Source organism: Erpetoichthys calabaricus, chromosome 12 (assembly GCF_900747795.2).
Source record: "Erpetoichthys calabaricus chromosome 12, fErpCal1.3, whole genome shotgun sequence".
NCBI lineage: Eukaryota > Metazoa > Chordata > Cladistia > Polypteriformes > Polypteridae > Erpetoichthys > Erpetoichthys calabaricus.
In genome coordinates, this window is record NC_041405.2 from 36,190,157 (window position 1) to 36,204,175 (window position 14,019).

At 40.7% G+C, this 14,019-nt stretch overlaps 1 protein-coding gene across 1 annotated transcript in view; it reads left to right on the forward strand.

Moving 5' to 3' along the window:
* Positions 1–4,441: 4,441 nt before the first annotated feature.
* The window catches only part of hdac8 (histone deacetylase 8), an 89,110-nt gene continuing 79,532 nt past the window's right edge, over positions 4,442–14,019 (forward strand). The window contains 2 exon segments of the mRNA XM_051934407.1: positions 4,442–4,797; positions 12,445–12,497. Of these exon segments, the coding sequence (XP_051790367.1) occupies positions 4,684–4,797; positions 12,445–12,497 (167 nt within the window). The 5' untranslated portion in view covers positions 4,442–4,683.

Sequence of the window (14,019 nt, forward strand, 5' to 3'; positions counted from 1 at the left end):
CTGGTGATGCGATTTATTGATATTTACTCCTTCCATGGTAATTAAATGTGGTTTTCATTTTTTCACTCAGGGCTACTGACTGGTGAAGTCTCAGGCTGTGAAATATTCCCTTTTTAAACTTTTAAAATTCTCCAACACAATGTTCCTTTCTTTATTTATGTATTTTTTAATTTTTATAGGTCTTCTCGAACACCTTCAAACAGGCACTACATATTTTGCAGTAAAGCTGGTCGGTTACTGAAGTGCAGAATACCCGACACTGCCTACCATTTTCACCGCCACGCCTTCTCGCAAAAAGGCACCTTCAGCATTTTTTTATTAGTATGCCTGACTACATTCCTTCTCTTTATTTGAAAAATTACATTTAACAATGAAGCCAACATCATGATTTTTATATAAAACATTACTTTATAGGGTTGTGAATAAGCGCATGCGGGGTAAATTCGGCTCAGGTAGTGACATCACCCTATGGGCATATACAAGATATTCACGCATGCGCGAAAAATTGATGAGGTAGTGACAGTCACAGACATATATAGATAGTCGCCGCATTCACTGTGTTGCCCAGTCGACACGATACGTCAGCGCGTACGCCATATTGCGAGTGGCAAAAGTGCCATTTAAACTAATACAGGTAAACATGGAAACCGGGTTTTCTGATGAAAAAGCAATAACGTTTAAAACAGTATCGTTTACATACAACAGATTTTGGCGAATCATTTAAATGCAAATATTTATATCCATTTATACACTAATAATGACAATTATTAAATAATAATAATTATTATTTTTATTATTAAATAATTCCTCCCATATAAGTTACATTTCTCAGACTGCCTTCTTCCATCTTCGAAACATTTCTAGACTTTGTCCTGTTCTTATGCAACACAGTACTGAAGTATTGGTTAATGCCTGAGTCACCTCACGTATAGATTACTGTAATGCTATTCTATCTGGCATCCCACAAAAACATCGCTTAGAACTTTTTCAAAATTCTGCTGCCAGATAATAACCTGCTGTTCTAAATCCACTGAACATATTACACCGATTCTCTCTCAGCTTCACTGGCTCCCTGTTAACTACAGAATACAATACTAAATACCGCTCTTAACATTTAGATAGATAGATAGATAGATAGATAGATAGATAGATAGATAGATAGATAGATAGATAGATAGATAGATAGATAGATAGATAGATAGATACTTCATTTAAAGCTCTCCACAACCTCACTGATCTCCTACAGACTTACACTCCCTCTCGCTCCCTCAGATCCTCATCTGCAGCTCTACTTTCTGTACCGCACATCAAACTCTGTTCTATGGGAGCTCAAGCGTCTCTCGTAGTGCTCCTCAACTCGGGAATTCTCTTCCCTCTCATATTCATCGGCTCGATTCAATAACACATTTTAAAACTACCCTCAAAACGTATCTTTTCAAACTGGCATACCAATTGTGAATATTGCACTGCTAATGCCAGTTATCTTTGTTTGTCTTTCTTTTAACAGTGAAATGATACACTCAATGACAAAAATAAACAATTTTATTGTATACAAATTGGCTTAATAATTTCTGAAAACATTTCACTCATTCCTCTCTCACACACACACACACACACACAATGTGGTTACTTAAATATATACAGGATAGGATCTAAAATCCATGAAACAGAACTGTCTTACATAGCTTTTTCTGTGTGTTGCCACTCTAATTTGAGAGTATTCAGTCTGGCAATATGGTGCAGCCTTAGTTTGTGGAAGACAGACACAACTAAAGACATGAGCATAAAATGATCCATCCATCCATCCATTTTCCAACCCGCTGAATCCGAACACAGGGTCACGGGGGTCTGCTGGAGCCAATCACACACTAGGCACAATTTAGAATCGCCAATCCACCTAACCTGCATGTCTTTGGACTGTGGGAGGAAACCGGAGTGCCTGGAGGAAACCCATGCAGACACGGGGAGAACATGCAAACTCCACGCAGGGAGGACCCGGGAAGCGAACCCAGGTCCCCAGGTCTCCCAACTGCGAGGCAGCAGTGCTACCACTGCACCACCGTGCCGCCGCATAAAATGATGGTTGTCAATTTCAAACTCTGTTTCCTCAATGTGCTCCTTCAGAAAAAACACATCATCTGAACCAATCTCTGCCCGAACAAACTGATTGATCAAAGATACACTGACAGCTTGCCCTAATGTCGACTGTCGGATAACACGCTCTACTTTGACCACCTTGACTGTACCCTCAGAAGGAATCATCAAACCTCCTTTGTTTTTTTAATGTGAGCAAGTGGTAGCTTTGATCATGTGATGCCGGTACAGCATCTGTTACCAAACTAGCACGGCACACATCACAGGACAGCTTTCTCAAAATCCCGTCTAAGGGCTACCTCCCACTGCTACCTGAGGTGGATTTTTTGAGACACTTTCAAAGTTTGAGAAATGTTAATAGCTAACAACAATCTACATAGTTAGTGACAGGGCCGTTCTTAGCAGTTTTGGGGCCCTATGCGGTTCAGATATGTGCAGGCCCCAGAAGGGGGGGGTCTGGGGGGGCATAGCCCCCTGGAGCTCAGGAAGGTGTTCTAATAAAACATCTGGAAAAGGCCTTAGATGACCAGTAGGCCTACATGTACGCTTGTGTGTATGCAGAGTGGTAAATATAACATTATATATATATATATATATATATATATATATATATATATATATATATATATAAATATCTGGGAGTGCAGCTGGATGATAAATTAGACTGGACTGCCAATACTGATGCGCTGTGCAAGAAAGGACAGAGCCGGTTATACTTCCTTAGAAGGCTGGCGTCCTTCAACATCTGCAATAAGATGCTGCAGATGTTCTATCAGACGGTTGTGGCGAGCTCTTCTACGCGGTGGTGTGCTAGGGAGGCAGCATTAAGAGGAAAGACGCTTCACGCCTGGACAAACTGGTGAGGAAGGCAGGCTCTATTGTTGGCATGGAGCTGGACAGTTTAACATCTGTGGCAGAGCGAAGGGCGCTCAGCAGGCTCCTATCAATTATGGAGAATCCACTGCATCCACTTAATAGTATCATCTCCAGACAGAAGAGCAGCTTCAGCGACAGACTGCTGTCACTGTCCTGCTCCACTGACAGACTGAGGAGATCGTTCCTCCCCCAAACTATGAGACTCTTCAATTCCACCCAGGGGGGTAAACGTTAACATTTAACATTATACAAAGTTATTGTCTGTTTTTCACCTGCATTATTATCATTCTTTAATTTAATATTATTTATTGTATCGGTATGCTGCTGTTGGAGAATGTGAATTTCCCATTGGGATTTATAAAGTATCTATCTATCTATCTATCTATCTATCTATCTATCTATCTATCTATCTATCTATCTATCTATCTAAAATATTAATTTTGTTCTGGATCTGGTAAAGGCCGGTAATATAGGGATATTTCATGATTTTATGGGGATCTATCTCTAAATGAATCCAAAACGAATCTCTAAAATTAACGTTTGCTATAGTGCATTTGGCAAAGTTACGACGGCGTGACAATATTATTAGGGATTTAGGTGATGATTGCAATTTGGATAATAAATTACCATTGTTAATAAGACTAAGAGATGCACTGAACTGAATTTCCTGGGACTGGCACAGACGGCTGCAGTGCCAGGGGCATGACAGGGGCCCCAGGCCCACTGCCCGACAACAACAACAAAAAAAATTGTAAGTCGGGGCCGGGTCGGGGCCCTACGCGGATGCGTAGTTCGCATTTGCCTAAGAACGTCCCTGTTAGTGACTAAATACGTTTACCCAAAACGTTGTTTACAGGCTCACTTGAGCACATAAATGCATACTTTTGCTAGCTTAGCCTGTCGTAGCTAAAGTTAAGATTATAAAACGGGATTTTCTGATGACCAAATATAACCAAAACAATTGATCTGGTTTGGAGCGTACAGCGGTTTGTACAATCCCAAGCAGCATATGCGTGAGGCATCTTTATCCATTACTTCACTCCACAGCAGTGCCACTCGCAATATGGCGGCGACGTTGACGTACGATGCTGCTGGTCATGACGCGTCTAGTAAGTCTATGTCTGTGGTGACAGTGACAAGGAATGAGAAATTTGAAAATAAAATGGATCCGGTGTTATGACGCCTGTAAAGAGGGAGGGGCGCTTCGAGTTTTCTTTTTTCTTTTTGTGTTAGGAGGGCTGCATTGAATGAATCAGGCCTAGGGATGGCCGAAAAAGCAGCAGCAAAGTATGATGGGGAAAACTATGGCAAGCCAAATTATCATTCAGCCATAAAAAACCGGGATCTTTCTCTGGCAGATTCCCGATGATCAAAGTCAGCGCTGTTCTTCTTACGGAGATAGTTTAATACACTACAATTCCCAGAATCCCCTTCAAACCACGTGTCTCAGTTTTAGATTAAATTCGCAGCGTGATCAGTTTTACTTTTTGAAGTGAACGAAACATAAGCAGTGGGGTTTCAGAATCTTGTATATGTTATCAGTAAATCTTAAATTAGCTTTTATTTTGATGTTCTTTACAGGCGGAAACAAAAATTAAGCGGCCCTCTTGTATTTTCATCCTTGTTTCTTTCTGGGTGGAGTCTTTTCAGTGAAACACAGTTTGTCCGTTTGGTTAATGTAAAGTGAGGGACATTTAAAAAATAAAGTTAACGATGAGTGTGAGTTGCAAAGCCGACGGTGTCAGTTCCCCCGACCCCGACATCGTCTATATTTACTGCCCGGAGTACATCGACACATGTGACTCGCTGTCTAAGGTGCCTAAAAGGGTAAGCGCGTACCATCCTTTGTCGGTGTCCGTGTGTATTTATGTTGAAAAACGTCCCATTAATGAACAAGGTAGTTTACTAGATGGTAGTCTGTGCACTGTGTGTGAATAATGACGGCCAAGGAAATCCGCAAAGGTGGTGATAGGAAATAAGTTGACCTCTTACTTTTTAGATTATGGTTCGTATCAGACCTCTCATGGATACCTTGTTGTTGATAGCTGGGCTGTCCTGGTGAAGTCACACACGTGTCTCAGGTAACTTCCAAGAATTAGCTTTTTACGTACTTTATGAAGGCATCTTTGATCAAGAGAGAAACAACAAAGAAGTGCATTATTTGGCAATTGGATAAAAAAATATTTCTGCCAATTTTAAATACTGGAGCCCCTTTCAGGTTAAATCCACAACTGGTGGAGCGCGTTTGTCTCTTTATGTCACTTCTGAAACAAGTGATATGAAGTGAACATGTCCTGGGGAAAAGTCAGTCATTGTCATCTGCAGCTTTTTCGTCTATGTTGAAATTGTGAGGTGAAGAATCGAATGAATTAAGGAGTAACTACCTGTGCTAAATGTTAAAAGTTTGGAAAACAGGACAGTATAAGATATAGGTATGCAGAAAGGTTAATTAAAAGCGTGACTTCGTGAAAGTTTGAAAGATTAGTTGGAAATAAAGCTAGAAGCTATAATCATGAGGATTGAATCATTCTGGTCCTCAAATTGACCTCCTTTTTTGGATCCTTGCTTAATGTGAGTTTTTCTTTATGATATGCCATGCCATGTAATGGGTGTGTTTAATTTGATAGAAACGGTGGTATTAAGTGATCAGAAATCTGTTATATCCTTTCCTGATCAATTCATTGATTTTTCTAACCCACTTAATCTAGTTTTAAGGTTGCACAGGACTGGAGCCTGTCCTAACAGCTTCTGTCAAAAGATAGGAAACAACCCTAAATGAAACATCTGTGCATCACAGGGTACACTCGTAAGGTAGCATGTGGCACACAGGCATGAGGGGCACATGCAAATCTTACCCAGACAGTACCTTTGCTAGGATGTGAATCCAGTTGCTGGGCGCTGTGAGGGCGACTACAAAGAGGGGACATATCACTCCAGCATCAGCCTCATTGCACTGGCTTCCAACTAATTTTAGGATACAGTTTAAGGTCCTGTTGTCAGGTCTTCAAATCAGCTTTTGCCCTTCATTCCTTAAGCCAGATGGTAGTATACAGGTGACTGAGCTTTTACTCTTGTGGCCCTGAGGCTTTGGATCCGCGTACCCTTAGAAATAACATCAGTTCCTTTTTTTTAAATCCAGGCTTAGCACTTACATTTTTTCAGTAACTTTTAGAATAGTAAATTGTCCTAAAGTTATTGACTGGTGTGCAATGGCAAGTTCTGACCCTGTGCTGAGTTTATGTTTTGTATTTGTTTATGTTCTCTTAATGCTGTAAAGAACTTTGGATGACTCATCTGTTTTTAAATGTGCTTTATAAATAAAATTGTACTTTACATTGCTAACAAATTTGCAACCATTTCACCCTTCTTTTTTAATTCTTAAGTGTATCTATACATCCATTATTCAAGGCCACTATATCCACTTCAGTGTTGTGGGGGGCTGCCTTGGGTTTATGGCACTAACCAGCTCTGAATGGGATGTGCATTAATTCATTATAAATAAGGATAAAATGTGACTGACAGATTGATAAAAAAAGAGTAGGTAATATATTGTCACTTTGAACCGCCTTTACCTTCAAATGACAGCAGGTTTGGAATTAACTACAAAAAAAGACTACACACTTTGGCAAAATGTGTTCAGTGAAAGTAATGCAGCATAGATTCATTTCAAATACATAGTGTTTATTTAGAGCAGGGGTCCCGTAGGACCACCGTGGCTGCAGGTTTTCATTCTGACTGTTTTCTTAAGTAATGACCTGTTTTTGGCCCTAGTTAACTTCTTTTGAAATCCTTTTATTTGACTTGCTCTTGAAGACTCAGATCCCTTAATTTAGGGGTCCTCAATCACGGTCCTGGAGGGCCGCAGTGGCTGCAGGTTTTTGTTCCAACCCAATTGCTTAATAAGAAGCACTTATTGCTCAAGTAACATTTCTGCTTCACTTTAGTTGTCTCGCTTGTTAAGATTTTGATCCCTTATTACTTATTTTAGTCTTAAACAGCTGTATTCTTGGTTTTCAATTGATAGCTAGATAGCTAGATACTTTATTAATCCCAAGGGGAAATTCACATACTGCAGCAGCAGCATACTGATAAAGAACAATATTAAATTAAAGAGTGATAACAATGCCGGTAACAATGCAGGTATACAGACAGACAATAACTTTGTATAATTTTAACGTTTACCCCCCTGGGTGGAATTGAAGAGTCGCATAGTTTGGGGGAGGAACGATCTCCTCAGTCTGTCAGTGGAGCAGGACAGTGACAGCAGTCTGTCGCTGAAGCTGGTCCTCTGTCTGGAGATGATCCTGTTTACTGGATGCAGTGGATTCTCCATTATTGACAAAAGTCTGCTCAGTGCCCGTTGCTCTGCCACGGATGTCAAACTGTCCAGCTCTATGCCTACAATAGAGCCTGCCTTCCTCACCAGTTTGTCCAGGTGTGAGGCGTCCTTCTTCTTTATGCTGCTTCCCCAGCACACCACTGCGTAGAAGAGGGCGCTCGCCACAACCTTCTGCTGGAACATCTGCAGCATCTTATTGCAGATGTTGAAGGACGCCAGCCTTCTAAGGAAGTATAGTCGGCTCTGTCCTTTCTTGCACAGAGCATCAGTATTGGCAGTCCAGTCCATTTTATCATCCAGCTGCACTCCCAGGTATTTATAGGTTTGCACCTTCTGCACACAGTCACCTCTGATTGACTGCTCAATTGCTCCTAATTAAAAATAACATGCAAATGACAAAAGAGACCAGCATTTCTCCATTTAGCTTGCTACCATTTACACCTGTGTGTATTTATCATGCACTATTTAGTTTAATTAAGTATTTGGAAGGAAAGTAAAGAGAAAAAAGTGAAGGACAGAGAATTATTCGTCTGTTTTAGTCTTCAAGTCATTTGGATGATATCCTTAGAAAGGGGAAGAAAATCTAAGATATGAGAATTACCTGACATAGCAGAGTGGAAGCACTAACATGCCATGAAATTAAATTATTGGCAAGAATTGCTTTCTAATTAAGCAACCAGGTTAGAACAAAAACCTGCAGCCACTGCAGCCCACCAGAACTGTAATTGAGGACCCCTGATTTAGAGAATATGTTGTAGTGAAGATGTGGATTAGCCGCTACACGGTACAAGTTATTTGTGTATTGGCGCACTCTTCTCAGTGGCCAGACCTGGCAAGCCACCATGTCAAAAGAAAATGGAGAAAAGAAAGAAAGAAAGAAACGTGACTATTATGATAAAGCAGAAGTGTGCTTTTTGGGGACTGAACAGTGCAAAATAAGGCTGCTTAGCTCAACGCACAACTGTCTGCAGTGCCATTTTTTGTAACTATCATCTTATGCAAAGATAAATCTTAAATGTACCCCATAAACTATTCTGACAATCTTCTCAGAAGAAAAAAACAAATGTATTAGAAATGACGGTATTTGTGTAGTAAACAGACGTCAGTGAAACATCCCCACGGAGCCCAACACTAGAATGGGTATATATATTTTTTTTATCCCAAAAATATGTTATGAATTCATCAAAACAATTGAATGTATTTCTATAATATACTGCAATTTCTGTAAATTTCTCTCTATTTTTTTTATCCCAATCTGTTTTCCTTTTGTCATGCCGTCTGGTTAGTACACAAATGACAAACAAGACATTAGATTAATTAACAGGTAGCCTTTCTGGCGAAAACTAGCTTCTAATTAAAACCAAACATTGGAGAGAAAAAAATACAGCTACTTTGGCCTTATGAAAGCTTAGTTTGAGAACCATAATTTTGAACCACAGCATCTCCAGTGTCTGCTAACTTGGCCTGGGGTGGGAAGCAGCTCTGGATGAAGTTCTAGTCCGTCTCAGGGCCCAGTCATGCATACATCCACACTCACTCTCTCATAGCCAATTTAGAATTGCCAGTTAATCTAACCAGAACCTGTCTGGTGGTGAGGGAAGGAAAACCGACAACCTGTGTAGGCATAGGGAGAAGGGGCAAACCTGAATATGTGCAGCAACGTGGTATAGGATTCAAGCCCAGAATGCTGGATCTGAGAGGCAGCAGGGTGAGCCACTGTGTCACTCGTTGTTGCTTCTGGTTCCATAAGTTACTGCTTTGATTTTAACATTGCACATTGCATCCTCTGTTTTGCACTTCCATTTGTACTGTATATTATGCTTGTACTTCTGCTAGTGAGTCGTCAAGTCAAGTAAAATGACTCCTTTTATTGGCTAACTAAAAAAAGATTACAATATGCAAGCTTGTCCTGCGGTGGGTTGGCACCCTGCCCGGGATTGGTTCCTGCCTTGTGCCCTGTGTTGGCTGGGATTGGCTCCAGCAGACCCCCGTGACCCTGTGTTCGGATTCAGCGGGTTGGAAAATGGATGGATGGATATGCAAGCTTTCGAGGCAACTCAGGCCCCTTCTTCAGGCGAGATGTAATCCAGAAACTGGAGTTCCCTGTGTTTATATAGACACCAGGACAGATACAGCACTGGAAAACCTTTACGTGAGACATCTTAAATGTAAAAAATTAATAGACTTCTCCAGGCTAAGATTCATTAAGCAAGAGAGGAGAACAATGTCTAGTCAAGATCTTTGGATAATGAACTCCTGTTTCTGTATTACATCTCGCCTGAAGAAGGGGCCTGAGTTGCCTCGAAAGCTTGCATATTGTAATCTTTTTAGTTAGCAAATAAAAGGTGTCATTTTACTTGACTTGTCACTACATTCATAGTGGCTAACACGGTACAACACCCTAGTACGCCAGTGACTCAGAAACTTATTTCTGTTCATATTTTTAACAGAGGGGTGTAAAAATTACCTTTCTGGTTAAACACATAAAATAATATATTCAGGGCTCTGTTTCTACATTTATTTAATTACATTATTCAGGACTACAGTTAATTAATAATGCCACAATATTTAATACGGACTTACTGATTTTTGTACCTTTGATCTTGAATTGGAGTGAAACAGCAGTGTGATGATTTTTCTTCAGTGTACCTTATTTGTTGATTCACATGTAATCACCCTGCGGTGGGTTGGCACCCTGCCCAGGATTGGTTCCTGCCTTGTGCCCTGTGTTGGCTGGGATTGGCTCCAGCAGACCCCCGTGACCCTGTGTTCGGATTCAGCGGGTTGGAAAATGGATGGATGTAATCACCTTTAAGTGCCAGTTTGGTTACTTTGCTTCTGGTTTCTTCACTCCCTGCTCCATTTTTATTTTAGGTTTTAGTTTACTTAATCAAATGCACTGCACTTTAAACCTTGCACATGAAAACTCACTAAAACCTTATTAAATGCTACATATGTTCAAGTGGATGTTGGATGGCTGGAATACATGTTGGCGTTCAACCATTTGTCTTGTGTTGGAACTTGAAAAAACGTGTTGTTTACATAGAACTGAGCTAGAGTGTGGCACAGATATTCTGGCATCCATTCAAAGAACTGTAACACATTATGTGTTTAATAACAAATCAATATGAATGTAAATATTTGTAATAGATCACCATGTGAAACATGTTTAAATGCTTTGATATTTATTTTAATTCATCACTGCTGCTGTTCTCTGTTATCACATTTATTTTCTTACTATCTTTGTACAATGCAGTGCTGGGCTACTATACATATACAGTGCATCCGGAAAGTATTCACAGCGCATCACTTTTTCCACATTTTGTTATGTTACAGCCTTATTCCAAAATGGATTAAATTCATTTTTTTCCTCAGAATTCTGCATACAACACCCCATAATGACAACGTGAAAAAAGTTTACTTGAGGTTTTTGCAAATTTATTAAAAATAAAAAACTGAGAAATCCCATGTACATAAGTATTCACAGCCTTTGCTCAATACTTTGTCGATGCACCTTTGGCAGCAATTACAGCCTCAAGTCTTGTTGAATATGATGCCACAAGCTTGGCACACCTATCCTTGGCCAGTTTCGCCCATTCCTCTTTGCAGCACCTCTCAAGCTCCATCAGGCTGGATGGGAAGCGTCGGTGCACAGCCATTTTAAGATCTCTCCAGAGATGTTCGATTGGATTCAAGTCTGGGCTCTGGCTGGGCCACTCAAGGACATTCACAGAGATGTCCTGAAGCCACTCCTTTGATATCTTGGCTGTGTTCTTAGGGTCGTTGTCCTGCTGAAAGATGAACCGTCGCCCCAGTCTGAGGTCAAGAGCGCTCTGGAGCAGGTTTTCATCCATGATGTCTCTGTACATTGCTGCAGTCATCTTTCCCTTTATCCTGACTAGTCTCCCAGTTCCTGCCGCTGAAAAACATCCCCACAGCATGATGCTGCCACCACCATGCTTCACTATAGGGATGGTGCCAGGTTTTCCCCAAATGTGATGCCTGGCATTCACACCAAAGAGTTCAATCTTTGTCTCATCAGACCAGAGAATTCTCATGGTCTGAGAGTCCTTCAGGTGCCTTTTGGCAAACTCCAGGCAGGCTGCCATGTGCCTTTTACTAAGGAGTGGCTTCTATCTGGCCACTCTACCATACAGGCCTGATTGGTGGATTGCTGCAGAGATGGTTGACTTCTGGAAGGTTCTCCTCTCTCCACAGAGGACCTCTGGAGCTCTGACAGAGTGACCATCGGGTTCTTGGTCACCTCCCTGACTAAGGCCCTTCTCCCCCGATCACTCAGTTTAGATGGCCAGCCAACTCTAGGAAGAGTCCTGATGGTTTCGAACTTCTTCCACTTACGGATGATGGAGGCCACTGTGCTCATTGGGACCTTCAAAGCAGCAGACATTTTTCTGTAACCTTCCCCAGATTTGTGCCTCGAGACAATCCTGTCTCGGAGGTCTACAGACAATTCCTTTGACTTCATGCTTGGTTTGTGCTCTGACATGAACTGTCAACTGTGGGACCTTATATAGACAGGTGTGTGCCTTTCCAAATTATGTCCAATCAAGTGAATTTACCACAGGTGGACTCCATTTAAGCTGCAGAAACATCTCAAGGATGATCAGAGGAAACAGGATGCACCTGAGCTCAATTTTGAGCTTCATGGCAAAGGCTGTGAATACTTATGTACATGTGTTTTCTCAATTTTTTTTATTTTTAATAAACTTGCAAAAACCTCAAGTAAACTTTTTTCATGTTGTCATTATGGGGTGTTGTGTGTAGAATTCTGAGGAAAAAAATGAATTTAATCCATTTTGGAATAAGGCTGTAACATAACAAAATGTGGAAAAAGTGATGCGCTGTGAATACTTTCCGGATGCACTGTATGAAAGTGGCTGTTCAGTATTAATAATAATGTTTCCATGTCTTCCACTCTTGTATATTCTCTCTCTCTTATGCTGCGGCATGATTGGTTCAGTAAGGAGATGGTAGGCAGAACTAGAATTGAAATAAACTTTTCCATTATATAATACTGATGAGTACTTTTTATATAGGTATTATCCCCTCTCTAGCATATTTATGTTGATGCTGCTTATGGGTATTTTATATTTATTTATTTATTTATTTTTTAGGCAAGTATGGTACACTCGTTGATTGAAGCTTATGGACTACTTAAATGTATGAGGTAAGTCAAATTATAAGACATGGATTGTATTTTTTAAAAGGATCCCAGCCCCTTGGGATCATACTCTTGTTAATATAATTTTAAGAATGCACAAATTCAATTACTGGTGTTTGATTGTAGATATTTGGTGGTGCTGCTTCCTCACAGGTCCAAAGTGTTGGTCTGAATGCCTGCTTGCATGGAGCATTCACGTTCTCCCCGTTTCTTCTGATACTCAGTTTTTCCTCCCACATCCCAATAATGCACTTGTTAAGGTAATTGTTAATAGTACATTTTCACAGTAGGAAAGAGTGTGCATTGGGAATGTCCTGTAGTTGGCACCTTTCAAGGTTGTTTCCTGCTTTTTGCCCAGATTGTCCCTGATACCACCCTCTTGCTCCCAAAAAAAAACATGAAATAAATAAGCAGGTTAGAAAGTGGACAGAGGCATGAGTACTGGACTGGGGCCTACCTGCAATATTTTCCCACCTGAAAAATATATTAGACAATGAAGAGTCACAAAAATAAAGATCACATGGTGCAAAAGAAACCATACACTTCCCCTTAATGGCTACTTATACAGGATTAAAATATATCTTGTCTGGATGGCTGGCTCATCTGCATGCCCACCTCTTAAATATCTACTGTACCTTCTCACTTCCCATCTTCCTCTTTTTCTCTCAGCTATGGCTTCTACTGCAAGTAAACCTTTGCTTCATACTCTTGTCCCAACTCCAAATTCATAGCAGCACCACCCACACGCAGGAGGCTGTAAACCCCTTTCTTGATCATTTATACCTAAGGCCAGGGATCACAGGTTGGCCACCTTACCACTTAATTTCTACCTTTTAGGTCTGATAGCACTGATTGAGTTTGTGCTGTTATTAAAGGACATATTTTTTGACATTTCCTTACCTTTTTTTTAACCAATGCTGCTGTTAGGTATTGTGTGTTCCCCACTGAAAACCAGGTATAAGTGTTCTGGCCTAATTTTTGGGGTAGCCTAGTGCTGCTACGTTACTCATATAAAGATACTATTATGCCACCTTTCTGGTAGGTCATCTTGTGTCCCCGTGGTGGCCCTCCAAAGATTTCTTCTTTCATTGTAGAGGATTGGATACACCTTTAGCACCTTTTCCATTTTTGGGCTGTCCAGGTCTGCTGCCCTCTAGAAGCCTCTCTCTTCTAACTTTTGCTTTCAGTGATGCTTTGTGATAGCTGAGGTGGTACCCCTTTTTCAATCGGATGTTGGGTTAAGCAATGTGTCTTGCTCTGTGATTTCCTGGCATTGCCTTTGCTTCTGGTAACCTCTTTCCAGTTGGGCACCTCATGACAACTAACTCAAAGCACTGAAATGAAGCACTGAATTTTCTGTTTGAAAGTTCTACATGTTGACTCTGGCCTCTTGTATGCTGTTGATTGACCCTTTCATAAGGACCATAACTAGATATTTATTATAAAAGGTACAAAGTATCTCAGCTCTTTTTATGCCTTCAGTTCTTTTGCTTTTTCTTTTATTTTTGACACTTTAATCAGGGCTAAG